Genomic DNA, 15796 nt, shown 5'->3' on the forward strand with positions numbered 1-15796 from the left:
ATAAACGTCAATTTTCTGCTACTATTTGACTCCCTGGAAACTTTTTAAAACCTTATTGCACATCTATAGGACAGCCCAAATTATATCTTAAGAGATGACGTAGCTACTCCCAAAAGTTGCAAGAGGAGTTCTGGGAACCATACTATTTTTGCCAAACAGAACGTCATTTTTTGTTGCCCACTGATCACCTTAATAAAAAAAAATTCTGGAAACTGATTACACTTCAATATGACACCCCCAATCATATTCTAGAAGATCATTTGGCTACTGCCTAAAAAATGACGTTTTTGAAACCAGTTTTTTTGTAAAAAAAAAAAACAAAAAACAAAAAAAACACGTCATTTTTCAGCCATGAAAGGACTCAAAGGACAAAATTGAAAATTCTGAAACCTTATTGCGCATCCATAGGATACCCTAAAACATATTCCAAGAGATGACTTGTCTACTGTTGAAAATGTAGGAGAAGTTCGAGGAAGAAGGTTTTTTGTGAAAAAAAAACGTTATTTTTTTTACCAATTATTTGACCCCCAGGACTAACAGAGAATTTTTAAAACCTTTTTACAAAACAACATGATACCTCAAATCAAACTCCAAGAGTTGAGTTTGCTGGTTTATAAGATGTAAGAGCAGTTTGAGAAAGTAAAACGTGACAGACGGACGGATGGACGGACAGACGGACGGACAGACAGACGGACGGACGGACGGAACAGGGTAACAACAATATACCCGAACTTTCTTTAGAAAGTGCGGGTATAAAAATATCTCTTATCTAATTCCATTATTTAAAGTAACTAACATTTGAGCATTGTTTGCATGTTATATACAGCTGTTGTACCTTATCAAATAAATTGACAAGTGTCATGATCATCAGTGTCACGTCAATTACCAAGATAGAAGTAGATTTCACATGTTGCTCAGTCCTATACAAACAATATACTGGTATTACATGTACATACATGTATATGTAAAAGTTATATATCATAACATATTAATTATTTTATATATTATAAATGAAAAATAAGGGCTTAAATTGGCAGGGACCATTATCAGTATTAATAGAACATTTCTGAAACATATATAACAGTATTTAACAGCTGTTTAATGATTAATGTACACAAAAAACACTGCTTTGTATGTTTCGTGCAGAGGTGATGTAATTTGGGGCACCTGTTTTATTGTGTCAACTGGTCATAGAAAAAATCTTTGCTGTACTTCAACTCTTGTATATAAATATATATGACTGTATTTTTATTTGATATTGCAGTAGGTATCATCATGATATAATCTTGTATAGAAATAAGACTGAATCAATTACTCACACATCAAAACGAAAGTTTAAGCTGTCTACCTTTTTATTACTTTCCCATTACTTGAGATATTAAGTTTATGAGTTTTTTGCCATTGAAATATGTATGTCTTGTAAACCGTCTTTTAATATTTCATAAAATTTAGACAACATGTTTTACTTATACGTTAATGATTTTTAAACATTGTCAAGTTTGATTCTCTGCAGGTTGTTTTGGAGTGTCTGAATTAATCAACTTATGTTAATAATCTTCCATGAAAGTATTGTGTCATGGTAGGGTCGTTTGCAAAAGATCAAGAACGCGTTGCGAAAAACCAACACGCCGCCGTGATGTCAGTCAACACACCGTCGAGATATCACACGTCGCGCTGACACAAATTTTGCAAAAAAAGCGGTCGCACTATCACAACTAACACAACTCAGAACAACACGCTGTTGTTCTAACTCAACTTAACAGAACTCGCCGTTGCGCTGTCCAACAGCACGCCGTCCCGTTCATACAACTTTGCACAACACGCCATTGCGTTAGCGCAAATTTGCACAATTAACGTGCTGTCACACAACACGCCCACACGCTAATAAAACTTGGCACAACTCGCCATCCAATCATTCTTATATTTTCATATCCTCATATCAAAGCCCCGTGACTTAAAATTTTTATCATGAGTTAACTTTAGCCGAAGGCTTGCATTATTTTCTGATCAAAATTTGTTGATTATCTGTCCTTGGCGTCGATGTTGTAAACTCTTCAACTTTTTCTCAAATTCCAGTGGGTCAATTCAACTCAAAAACATTTTTGGGTGAAGGGGATCAACTTTTTTCAACGTAGGGGTACTTTCTCTAAAAAACCACATGACTAGAAAAGCTTGTGGAAGCACCATCAGGTAGTATAGATTTAAGTTTGTTCAAATTATGATCCACGGAGGTAGATGGGATGTACTTTTACATTGAAATAGAGAAAATCTCGAAAACTAATTTGGCCAGAAAGATTATAGAAAATCAGGTATTACACTGAACCAAAATTGAAAGAGATGGACACCTAATATAATGTATTTTTGTACTTTAAAGTTATAGATAAAAATCAGCCATCCAAACGGCAAGACTAACAAATGTGTTCATTTCACGAAATTCCTTGCATCGGTTACAGAGGATTTGCGCTTAAAAATTACTTATACTATAGTCAATAGATGGCCAAAATTCTAAGTTCAAAAGAACCAAAATTCCTATTGTTGATGAAAGGGAATCAGGCTTTCCTGGTAATATGCTTTTCTACACAATGTGTACTAAATACCTACAGAATTCTCCGAAATTCCATACAGCGGTTTAAGAGGAATTTTGCTTACATAAAAGACAGGGTTGACTGACGAACTGTCGTACTAACTGACTGACTGACGGGCAGATCAAAACAGTGTGCCCCTCGTAACTTCGTTGAGTGGGTTTTAAAAAACATTTTAAGATTGAGAAATACTTAACGCCTACGTGAGTCTTTAAAGTGTAGAGTGTAAACACGTGATTCAAAATACCACAAGCTATAGGAGGTCGAAGTGCAGACAGGGGTTCTTCATATTAAAGGTTTTGTAAAAATAAAGATAAAAACTTTTTCAATTGTTACATAAAAAGTTTCTACAATTGTCGAGCCATCAATATACAGTTTGTTGATTTTCTTCGAGCATGATTGAGAAACATTGACCGACGTATTAAATATATGCAAACTTCCTGCATAGGAGGAATGCGTAAACATTAATTAAATTATAAGTTTTTTCGTTTTTGTATAACATTTCCTCTTGAAATTTTGTATATAGATTATATAAATTGTAATTATGACTGCTGGGTTTTTTCATTTGTTGGTGTTTTGTACGTTGTATAGTATTATTTCAAACTTCCAAAAACACGAAACGCGGGGTGTTTTGAAGGAGCAAAAAATGACTGTAACTTTAAATTGATGACTTTGGATTCTAATGCTAGTATTTATATTGAAAAATATTTTTAAAATAAGTTAAATTCCTTGTATCTTGATCGTCATCAACATTCTGTAATTCCTGAAAAGAAAATGTTCAGTCGGAATTAATCCCGACAGCTAGGGCATGTCCGTTTGCAAGAGTACATTGTATGTCCCGGTATTCATGTCACTCATAAACATTATTCTCTAGTGGAAGGTCGTGTATTGTGGATAAACTGATAAGTTCATTTGTCATGAATTGGAACCATTTCTACAGCACACAATTCAAAATTTAATCAAAATCAGCTGATATCTTTGTCAGCGGTTTGTAAACCTCTATAGCATTATGTTATTGTTAATCATGAAAACTCTTATGAAATTAGCACAGTACAGTAAAGAACGGCATAGCACAGCCACCACAACATAGCATATGTGAAAAATATTGCTTTAAGTTGTATAAAAAATATTGTATGTCACCCCTGCAAATGTTATTGTTATTTAAATTTAGACCACGTGGTTTTATTTGACCCTTTTAGTTTCGCCGCAGTAAAAATCGTGCCTCGTGTTTATAGATTCTACAAATACAGGCTCTTTACATCAAATATTTTTCTCATAGTAAAAAAAAAATACCGCCTCCTAAATACTAGGTAAGCGGTGTATTCTTTATATTACGAGAAAAATATGTAACGCCAGGTGGCTGTGTCTGCAGAGCATAAAAGAAAACATGCAGGCACGTAGCGCGTTGTTTTTTATAGTGGTGATTGGTGGGGGGGGGGGGGACTTATCCGAAATTTTCCAGAAAATCTTCAAAAACTTAATCTGTGTTAGGGGAAGGCGGTAGCGAAGAGCGATAACTACCTAATCGCTTAAGATAATTTCGTTAATTTTTTTGTAATTTCCAATCATGGGGCACCCTAAGCCTTCCAAACTAAATTTTCTGCATGTTAATTTTAAATGAATTTAAAAATATTCTTCCCCTTCCCCCCATACTGTACGTGCCTGATATCTGTCCATGCAGGATCCAGAAAATCTTCTTCGGGGAGGGATTTCGTCAAGGTGTTGATTTGTCTGAGGCTTTTTTTAAATTAATTCCAAGGGCGGAGGAGAGGATCTAAATCCGGGTATGTCCTTCATCTACCTTTAGTGGTTTGTAAAGTGTTGTTGCGAAGCCTTTGTTACAGGTTTTTATTAAAACAATAAATTTGTTTTTAATTGATTTTTGATAAATGAATTTGTGATTTAGAATTAAAACCATTTGTAATGTAATGATGTTGAAGTAACTCTTGGAGTCAAAGAAGATGGGTGAATTAGGCGTGTAAAATGCCCATATGAGGAATGATTAGATACTGCAAAATAAAAATATCATTAAATCTGATACTTTTTTAAATTGATTAAAAACAATGTATATTTACATTGTAACGTAACATCGGTTTGTAACCCTTGAATATTTTCAATACTTGCAATAGGTTGATTTAAACTGGCGTATGCATGTCAAAACCTCCAAATAGTGTCATTTTTAAAACTTCAATGCTCTTTCTTTTATAGAGTGGGTCTGAGCTCCAAATTTTTTTCATAGTCTCAATGCGGTTTAATGGAATTTCAACCGATTTTAATCAACAAAAATGTCGAGAAATGGCCCACTTTACTTTAAAAAATGCAGAAAAATAATACAAGTCCGTAAATTCGTAGCCAATATCTCATATAGCATTTGAACAACGCACTTCGTTGTGAATGAAATGGCTCAGTTTTTAGAGCACCAGACATTAGGTAATATTATAGAACTTTGGTTTTAAGGTTGTGGGTTCGATACCACCAAAACTTAAGGATTTTTTTTTTCTTAATTATCGGGTTTTTTTTTTTAATATTTCAAACTGAATATAGTTAGAAATTACCTTTTGTCAACTTGTATTTTAACATGTCAAATATATTTAATTGAAAAAATGTTAGATATGAAATTGTATTTTACGACTAAACCAAATGGGCAGTTGCGCCATCTTATTCACCCATCTTCTTACGAAATTACCTCACTACTGATTATATATTTGTACATGTACAAATGAAATACGCAATTTTAACTAATTTAGTTGACAGTTTAATATACAAAAAAATGTATTTGCTGCCAAGATTTTTTTCCTTCATTTAAAAATCTCGTTTCTGTTTTGCATGTCATTTTGTATAATATCAGTCCTTTAAAAGGAACGTGAAACATTTAATTAAAAATTGTCATTTAGATTCATTTTAACTAGCTTTTTACACAACGTGAATTCTCTCTAAACGCTGCCGTATGCGGATACAATGTACTATTCGAGTTCAATACTAGTATTTATATGATACAGTTATATTATTTTATCTTAAACTGTGATAATTTAATATATCTAGATGATTGAATTATGATCTAAATATCCTAACAAGTCCGTCTGCGAAATGTGATGTCTATGTGTGTTTGGTTAATTTTTTTTTTTGGGGGGGGGGGTGGGGGGCGGGGCGGGGCTAAGGGATGTGAGGATTGCAGAGGGAGCGTTTTTCCCTTCCTTTTGACGAGCAATGCATTGTCCTCTGGATTCTATGTATGTCCATTAATAAGAAAGAAAGAAGAAAAATATTAATACTAAAGACTAGGGATCAACTACTTGCCAAACCAAGCCCTTGACCTGTTACAAACTTATTCAGTTTTTATGTCTGGGACACATTTGATGCATGACCCTCTAACTCAAATATAAGTACAAAAGTAAACAACACTTAGTAAACATTTCTCGATACCTGCTTGAAGCAAATTGGTATCGATATACGCCCAAACGGGATAGCACGAACTTATTTAGCTTTGAGTACATCTCCAATCATGAATAAGAACTGTATTAGATTTTGGAAAAGAGTGGTTTCGTGTTATTCATATTCAGTTGACGAACTAAAAAATATTTAATAAATATTTTTAATACCAACAGTTTATATAGCATTGATAAAAACATAACCAGCGTAAGAGGTATACTTTTTTGTATAATTATAGCGAATTATAGCGAATTAAGCAGATAAGGAAGTTCCCGAACTAAAAAATTCAACCGCTTAAATACTAATTTTATTTGTGTCTTATTCTGTACATAGTCTATAGATTTTTAATACACTGTTTACCCCGTGAAACTTGAACCAGACTACGTCGATAGCGATGAACGGGAAGTATCTCTTGTATTTTTTTCCCACTTTGATCAGGTGGTCACATTCAGAGCAGGAATTTGGGGGCACGCCTACCAGATAGTTAGAAATTGTGAAAATTCTTCTAAAAAAGGTTTGTATTTTCCTAATCTTTATAAGTGCACATTCACTTAGTTAAAACTAACATTAAGTTCATAGATATGGCTATTAAAACATACAATTCTAATCTATTATAATGAATCATTCTATATTATGAATAAAGTTTATTAAGCTACTTTGACTTCTGTCACGGGACACTGAGCAGAGTGGACGCGTTTTCACTCCTCTCTGTCATTTTGACTTTATTTTCTTGCTTTGATGCAAATTTGTGCTTCCAAAGTTCATCTGGGTGATTGTCTAGGATAATTTACCCCTTGGAAGTTTTTGATTTTGTTCGACTTCGTATATTTCATGTGATTTATTGGAGGATTTTCTAAATCGCACTGAAGAGTGAGTACATACTCAGTACTGTTTACCAGTCACCTATTGTGTATATATTGAATCGCACCTGTAAATAACTGTAAATACCACTCATTTTGACTTCCTTTTCTGTCACTGCGAAATGGCACAATTAATCAAGCCTATCTACATAAAGGATAGTGAATTGTACAAAGAAGAGAACGAACGTATTTCTAATTTCGATCTTCTTGAGGCGGTCAGTCATTGTGTTAGCGCTGATGCTATCAAATGCATCCAGCTCGATCGAAATCTTTGGCGAATTTATTTCACTGATAAACAAAGTAGAGATTCTATTCTATGTGAGGGCTTTGACTTTAAAAACCACCACATCTCTGTATATGACTCGAACCCCTACTCCGCTGGCCTAGAACATCCCAGTGACGAATCGCTCAAAGTTACGATATGCGGGGTTCCCCTCTCAGTTGATGACTCCGCCATCCTTGAGATGCTGTCAAAGTTAGGAGCACATCCAAAATCCAAAAAGTGAGCTCAAATATGAAAAAATCAGAAACCCTGCAAACAATAAAATGCAAGCGTTTTGAATGGCAATCGTTTTATATATATCGAGCCACTTACATCAAAACCTCTACCACGCTTTAGCTACTGTGCTGGGCTTAAATGCAAGATCCTGCATCGCGGGCAAAATTCTGACAAACCTACTATCTTATGTACAAAATGCTGGAAAAATGACCACTACACCCGTAATTGTCAAAATGAGCAAAGTTGCGCAGCCTGCAAAAAACCCGGACACGAACCCGGCTCAAGCTTTTGCGCAAAATTTGTTGCAGATCCAAAAAATGTTGCTACCGTCCAAGGCGCAAAACATGTGCTATCGAATTTCTATTCATGCGATCTTAAGATCTTTGGAGAAAACTTCAAATCTGCAGAGCAGGCCTACCAGCTAACCAAAGCTATTCGTACAGGCAACCTTGTGGCAGCAGACAAAATTCGAGATGCCAAGTCAGCTTTGGAGTGCAAGCTTATCGGCAACACCGTTACTAACACCCCACAGTGGAGGGATGAAGCTGATGATGTCATGGAGAAAATATTATGTGCAAAGATTGATCAGTTAAAGGAAATGAATGATCTTTTAGCTTCCTCCAGGCCCCATACCATCTTCGCCCACTCCGTATACGATCTCTACTGGGGCACCGGCTTGGACTCCGAAAAAACCGCACATACTGCTCCAGATGCATGGCCCGGTCAGAACAAGTTCGGCAAGCTGTTACAGCGTCTTGCGGACAAACGACGAACGAAGCCGCGTTCCGTCTCCATGTCCAGAGCGGTAAAAACCAGGCAGCAAGGCATCGATAAGTACACGTGTTAATCTGTCTCTACTAACTCTATTAACCGGACACAACAATGACTTCTGTTAAATTTATTTCTTTGAACTGTCGTGGACTTAATGATTATAAAAAAAGAGTAATTTTATACAATTGGGTTAATGATATTAATTGTGATGTCGTATTTTTACAAGAGACACATTTTATATCTGAAAAAGAATATATTTTTAATTCAGGCTGGAAAGGTACATCTTTTCATAGTTTTTCTACTTCTTCACACAGTAAAGGTGTCTCAATTCTGATAAGTAGCAAATTTCACTTTACATTACTAAACCAGCATAAGTCTGCAGATGGCAGAATTATACTGTTGAATATAGAACATGATAGTAAAATTATTACACTTGTCAATATTTATGCACAGGTCTAATTCTGAGAACGATCGGGTTGATTTTTTTTAGAAAGGTTTCAAAATGGATTTCAAAGTATTCTATTAATAATGAAAATGTAATTCTTGTAGGAGATTTCAACTGTTCTCTGTTAAAAGATAAAGATAAGAGTTTAAATAGTTTTAAACATTTAAAAAAACATTTCGATTTTGTCGATCTTTGGGCAAAAATTAAACCAGAAAAAAATGGTTTCACTTGGTGTGATGGTAGCGACACCGCAAAAAACAGAATAGACTATATTTTTTTAACGCACCTTTTTTGCTATAAACCGGAAAATATATACTTACGTAGGCCGCCGTCCGCCTCAAATGTAAGAATGAGCGACCATATTGCTTTAATTTTTAAATGCGAAATTTCCTCCAATAGCAGGGGAAAGGGATATTGGAAGCTAAATACGTCTGTCCTTTATGATATACAGTATTGTAAAATTATCAACGATTTTTTATTGAATTTACCAGATGATATTAAGCTAGAGATGAATCCAAAAACTAAATGGGAATTGATCAAACTTAAAGTTAAAAATTTCAGTATTAGTTATTGTAAAGAAAAAAGCAAAAATATGAAACGGAAAATACAATTTATCGAGAGTGAATTAGAGCAAATAGAACATCAACATCATTTAAATATTAATATGATACGGAAAAAAAGAATTAGAGAATGAATTAGACGCATTATATGAAATTAAATCAAAAGGAGCACAAAGAAGGTCAAGGGCAAAATGGATTGACGAGGGAGAAAAAAATTCATCCTACTTCTTAAGACTTGAAAATAAGCATCAATCAAAAAATGTTATAAATAAAGTTAGCAATGCAGGATCGACCTTTGTAAAGACTAACGATATTTTATATGAACTATGTAAGTTCTATGAAAATCTTTATTCCTCAAAAGATATACCGCTAAATGAAATTGAATCATATCTTGCCCAAATTGATACATCCGCTGTGTTGTCAGAAAATGATAACAAATACTGTGAAAATTTCTCAACATTACAAGAATGCGCAGAAGCTGTAAATGGAATGAAAAATAATAAGTCACCTGGAATAGACGGTTTACCTGTTGAATTTTATAAGATGTTTTGGAAAAATATCCGGAATTTTCTATATGAAGCTACATCCCAAATTTATATCAAAGAAGAATTAACTTCTACACAAAAATGTTCAGTTCTTTCACTTATACATAAAAAAGGGGAATTAGATAAGTTAGAAAATTACAGACCAATAAGTCTCACTAATTGTGACTATAAAATAATTGCTTTTATATTTGCCAGAAGATTACAAAAATTAATCGATAGGTTAATAAGTAAAAATCAATCGGGTTATATAAAAGGAAGATATATTGGCAATAATGCTATGCTTATTCTGGATATTTTCGAGTATTGCGAAAATACAAATAAAGAAGGAATTTTCTTATTTGCTGACTTCCAAAAAGCGTTCGATTCAGTTGAATGGAACTTTTTAATAAAATAACTAGAAAAATTCAATTTTGGGAATAACTTTATTAAATGGATAAAAATTTTGTATACCAATCCAAATTTCTGTATCAAAAATAATGGTTGGATTTCTAAAAAATGTAAAATGCACAGAGGAATACGACAAGGATGTCCCGTATCAGCAATACTATTTTTATTTGTAATGGAAATTCTAAATGAAAAAATTAATAGCTCAAATTCAATTCGAGGCTTTAGGTTAGAAAATATGGAAAAAGAAATAAAATGTATTCAACATGCCGATGATAGCATCTTTCCTTTAAGAGACATAACCTCTCTAGAACAAGCAATCCAAATCCTAGAAAATTTTGGAAATGTTTCAGGAACAAAATTAAATCTATCAAAAACTGAATGTATAGTATTGGGAGAACTTAGAAACATTCTTAAGGAGGATACAACCATAAAAAATATCAAAATAAACATAAATACAGTAAAATGTCTAGGTATTTACATAGGACATAATAAAATAGAGTGTAATGAAAAAACTGGCTATGTAAGCTGAGAGAGTTCGAAAAAATATTGGACTCATGGCGAACAAGAAAGCTAACTCTCTTCGGAAAATGTCAGATAATTAATTCTTTAATTATTTCTAAGCTTCTTTATGTCGCAACAATACTTGAAAACCCTGATCAAACTATATTTAAACAAGTAAACAAAATTATTTTCTCGTTTCTATGGGGGAAAAGAGAAAGAATAAAGCGTAAAACTCTAATAAGACATATATCAGATGGAGGGATTGGTATCACCGATTTTGAAACTAAGGTCAAAGCTTTAAAAGCATCATGGGTTTCAAAACTTATTCATTCTAACAATGATTTAAATCAACTCTTGAACGCTTGTATAGAAAGATATAATTTAGATATTTCTTATCTATTAAACACTAATATTACAAACGCACAAGACCTAAATATCAAATACCTCCCACATTTTTATAAGGAAGTAATATGCGCTTTTAATGAATGTAAAAACACTGATCGAGAGAATATCCAGTTTCAGAATATATGGTTCAATAGAAATATAACGTATAAAGGAAAAACAGTCTTTTTTCCAAATTGGATTAAAAGCGGTTTTAAGTACGTGAATGATTTATTCAATTCAAATGGATTCAAACCAATAAACGAAATCAAAGAGAGTCTGATATCTACAAACAATTACCTATGTGAATATATAACTCTAAAAAGTGCCCTTAAGAAATATGCCGCTAAAATTAACTTACAGAATATAACACATAATAGAAGTACAAAGTTGTTTTTCAATTTTCATGGATATTTCGAACATGTCGAAGGAAAAAAATCTAAATTTTTTTTCCACATCTTATTACAAAAAAATTCAAAAGAGCCTAGAATGGAAAATTTTTGGTCCAAACTTTTTTGTATTGATGACCGTCAATTGTGGGGTAATATCTACCAAGAAAAAGTGAAAAAGATATTTGATAAAAATGTATCAGAATTTAATTACAAATGAATACACAATATTTTATCTTGTAATAAATGTGTAAGTAAATGGAAAGAAAATTTTGACAAAAACTGTCTGAACTGTAATGTAGAAGTTCCTGCATATTGCAACAAAAACACGTTTGTCGTTAATAATGTTGTATCTTTTGTAGCTTATAAAATGTACAAATATAAAATGAAATGTAGAGTTTTGAACGACATTGTAACATATAATGGTTTATTATGTTTTTTGAAAAGTGCACTGACACAGTTTTATATGACAGTTAAATCAGCAAAAAGCATTATGTTTAATTTTGATATTCTTAATAGATTGAATGAAAAATTGTAATTATATTTCAAACTATGTTTGTCTAAAGGTGACCTGGCCTTTAGATTATTAAACTGGTAGGGGGAGTCTCTGGACACTTATACTGATTTCCCCTACACATATCTACAAGAAAAATACTTTGCTGTTACATGTACTAGCTATATCTATGTACAAATCGAAATATTATGCTTATAGTTGAAAATTTACTTGTAAATGAATGCCATTGTGAAAAATGTAACTCTAAAGGTGACCAGACCTTTAGATTATAAAACTGGTAGGGGGATTTTCTGGACACTAATACTGTTATCCCCCCTACGCATCTAACAGAGAAATATACTGTTACATAAACCTGCTAATTACTTATGTACAAATCTAAATATATGTTTGATATCTATATATTTTTCATGTAACAACCTGGTTATTTTTTTTCCTTCTATCTTTGCTGTATTAATGACATACTTAGCATGAAACATTTCATGTGCGGAAATTTACTTGTAAATGAATATTTTCCTCCTTTTTTTCGTGCAAAATTGTAATACAAAAAAATTTCAAAATGTATGTTGTACTAAGCCTCTGCGCAGGCCAACTACCTTCTGTTTTGTTACATATATATGATTGAATAAATGTGTGGAAAAAAAGCTACTTTCGTTTTGAATCTTATGTTCTGTATATCTAACTCAAGAAAATACATGTATCTAGATAAACAAACTTAACGATATCAGCTTGAGTTATTTAGAAATGATTTCTAAATTATTGAAAACTATCCCATGATTTGTATCAATGTCCGACTGAAAAATAATTTAAAAAGGGGGGGGGGGGCAGTTTAGTAGTCTATGTGGGGTTTATTTAAGAAATTTAAAGTCAAATAATGTTACATACAAAATCAATTCTTCGCTGTCTAACTATGTATAAGGATTAAGAAAACTGCGACGTTTTTTCTCTTAAGGCTCCCAGAGTCAATGCTAAAGGATCTCCTTTCTCCAGCGTCACAAACGTTTGTGGGTTCTGTGTTGTACTTTAAGAACCAGTAGATCCTAATAAATCTATTGAAGACGAACACAAGTTTCTTTTGAATCGAATTAAATGAACAAGTTGTAAATGTACATCAAATGGCTCTTTCTCCTAGCTCTCTTTCCCCTGGCTCTTTTTTCACATTCTCTCTCTCTCTCTCCTTATATAATCTACCCAGAGACCTCACGATGTTAGGGCATTAGGGAAGCAGGCTCCGGTACTGAGGCCTGCTACACCATTAGGGCATCAGGCTCCAGTATTAGGGCCTGCTACACCACTAGGGCACCTGTTAGGGCAGCAAGCACCAGTATCAGGACTAAATTATTAAACAAAGTATTAAACAGTAGTTATTTATAAAACAGGAATACATAAAACAAAAATGCTACAAAACAGTAATAACCTTTTATTTTTATCAGTGATTTGAACATAAAAAAAATTATTTTAATTTCTTATTTATTTATAGATTGAACAACCATGGATCCCCTTTCTAGTGCCCAGGATATACCCCGATGTGACCTTTGTGATACCGCCAATGTACACAGCTACTGTGACTTTTGCCATGTCAACCTCTGTAAGCACTGTGTAGTAGATCACATCTCAGATGGATATGACAAACATAAAATAGTTCCTTTCCACGAACGAAGATCAAACCTCATTTATCCAAAATGTGAAACACATCCACAAAAAAATTGTGAATTTCAGTGTGAGGATTGCGGAAACATTTTTGTTTGTTCTTCCTGTACTGCATCTAAGCAGCACAAGGGACATAACTTTGTAGAAGTTACTGAAGTTTACAAGACAAAGAAAGAAGTTATTAAAAAGGACACAAAAGACTTCGAGAATCATATTTCCCCTAAGTATGAAGAAATTGCACTCGACTTGGAAAATCAGCTTGCCAACCTGGATGGAGGATATGAGAAACTTACAACAACAATGTCCAAACAAGGAGAGCAGTGGCACAGAGAAATCGACATCGTTATCAACAAAATGAAAACTGAACTCAGCGAGATAAAAGAGAAACACAGAGACATTTTACAGAAACACTTGAATGAAATCAAACAGATACAGTCTCTCATAAAAGAAACATTAAAGACCATAAGGAAAATCGAGAAATCCACTGAAGTATCTTCAACCATTGAATACAGCTCTAAGATCAGAGAGTTCAGCAAGATTCCACCCAAGGTTCAGGTATCACTGCCAACATTCATTCCAAAACCAATAGACCATGAAAAGCTGTATAGTTTGTTTGGACAGATCACCCCATTATCTACTGCTACAGAAGAAAATGTTTTGTCACTAAACCAACCCACCATTTCAGTCAGAGAACTACTGGATGAACCAGAGCTTGTTGTCGCAATACAGACTGGGCATGAACATCTACGCAGTGTTGCCTGTCTGAATGAGGACAGAATTTGGACGAGTGGAGAGACCAATGATATCAAATGCTTAAACATTAAAGGTTCACTCGTACGGACATTTAAAATAAAATCAGAGGAAAAGCCTAATGATATAGCTGTAAACAGTGATGGGGATCTACTGTACTGTTATGGGACGGATGGGACAGTGAACATAGTAAAGAATGGACAGACAGAAGAGTTGATCACATTACCCAAATGGACGCCTGGTAACCTGTGTGTCACCTCTACAGGTGATCTCCTGGTTACCATGTTCAGTGATGATGAAACTCAATCCAAAGTTGTCCGTTACTCGGGATCTACAGAGAAACAAACCATTCAATTTGATGATAAAGGTAAACCTCTGTACTCAGGAAATGGTTATACTAAATACATCACTGAGAACAGAAACCATGACATCTGTGTAGCTGACTATGGGGCTGGTGCAGTAGTGGTGGTTAATCAGGAAGGGGAACTCAGATGGAGATACACCGGTCATCCCTCAGTTACCAAGAACAATCCATTTCAACCCTGGGGTATCACAACAGACAGTCAAAGTCGCGTACTAACAGCAGACACTGAGAACCATTGTATCCATATACTGGATCAGAATGGACAGTTTCTCCATTACATTGATAACTGTGATCTGGAGAATCCTTTTGGTTTATGTGTGGACAATAATGACAATCTGTTTGTGTGCGAGTTTAACAATGTAAAGAAAATCCAATACATAAAGTAGACATCATCAATTATAAAAATATGATGAAAATCAAACAAAAGTGGCCTTTTTCTGACATGTATATTGAATTTCATTGTTGGCATTTTCTATGAAATAGATTTAAACTTTGCTTTCCTTTATATACTGATGGATTCATCAATTCTATTCTGTCATTATATTATTAATTTTATTTTCAAAAAAAAATATCTCTAATCTAATTCCATTATTTAAAGTAAGTAGCATTTGAGCATTGTTTGCATGTTATATACAGCTGTTGTACCTTATCAAATAAATTGACAAGTGTCATGATCATCAGTGTCATGTCAATTACCAAGATAGAAGTAGATTTCGCATGTTGCTCAGTCCTATACAAACAATATACTGGTATTACATGTACATACATATGTATATATATGTAAAAGTTACATATTATCATAATATATTAATTATTTATATATTTTAAATGAAACATAAGGGCTTAGTTTGACAGGGACCATTTATAAATATTAAGAGAACATTTTTGAAACATATATAACTGTTTTTAACAGCTGTTAAAAGTACAAGAAAAACATTGCTTTGTATGTTTCGAGCAGAGGTTATGTAATTTGGGGCACTTGTTTTATTGTGTCAACTGGTCATAGGAAAATGCTTTGCTGTACTTCAACCCTTGTATGTATATATACATGTATTATTGTATTCTCATTTAATATTGCAGTAGGTACCATTATGATAATGAAATCATTTTTTAAAATCAACTAAAAAGTGGGTATCATAATAAACTCATTCGAAAAAAAAAAAGAAATGTTC

General features: G+C 33.5%; 2 protein-coding genes across 2 annotated transcripts in view; one reads left to right on the forward strand and one right to left on the reverse strand.

Annotated features, from left to right (window-relative positions):
* Positions 1 to 15796, reverse strand: part of LOC136269641 (ubiquitin-like modifier-activating enzyme 1) — a 110567-nt gene that overhangs the window by 78051 nt on the left and 16720 nt on the right. The window lies entirely within an intron of this gene.
* LOC117682144 (E3 ubiquitin-protein ligase TRIM71-like) lies at positions 6367 to 15475 on the forward strand. The gene is made up of 2 exons (XM_066081984.1): positions 6367 to 6525; positions 13341 to 15475. The coding sequence occupies exon 2, from the start codon at positions 13352 to 13354 to the stop codon at positions 15008 to 15010; it is 1659 nt and encodes a 552-aa protein (XP_065938056.1). The 5' UTR covers positions 6367 to 6525; positions 13341 to 13351; the 3' UTR covers positions 15011 to 15475.

Source organism: Magallana gigas, chromosome 4, assembly GCF_963853765.1.
Source record: "Magallana gigas chromosome 4, xbMagGiga1.1, whole genome shotgun sequence".
NCBI lineage: Eukaryota > Metazoa > Mollusca > Bivalvia > Ostreida > Ostreidae > Magallana > Magallana gigas.

Excerpts from the sequence above, each read along its gene's own strand:
- LOC117682144 (XM_066081984.1), top strand. The coding sequence starts at position 13,352 with ATGGATCCCCTTTCTAGTGCCCAGGATATACCCCGATGTGACCTTTGT.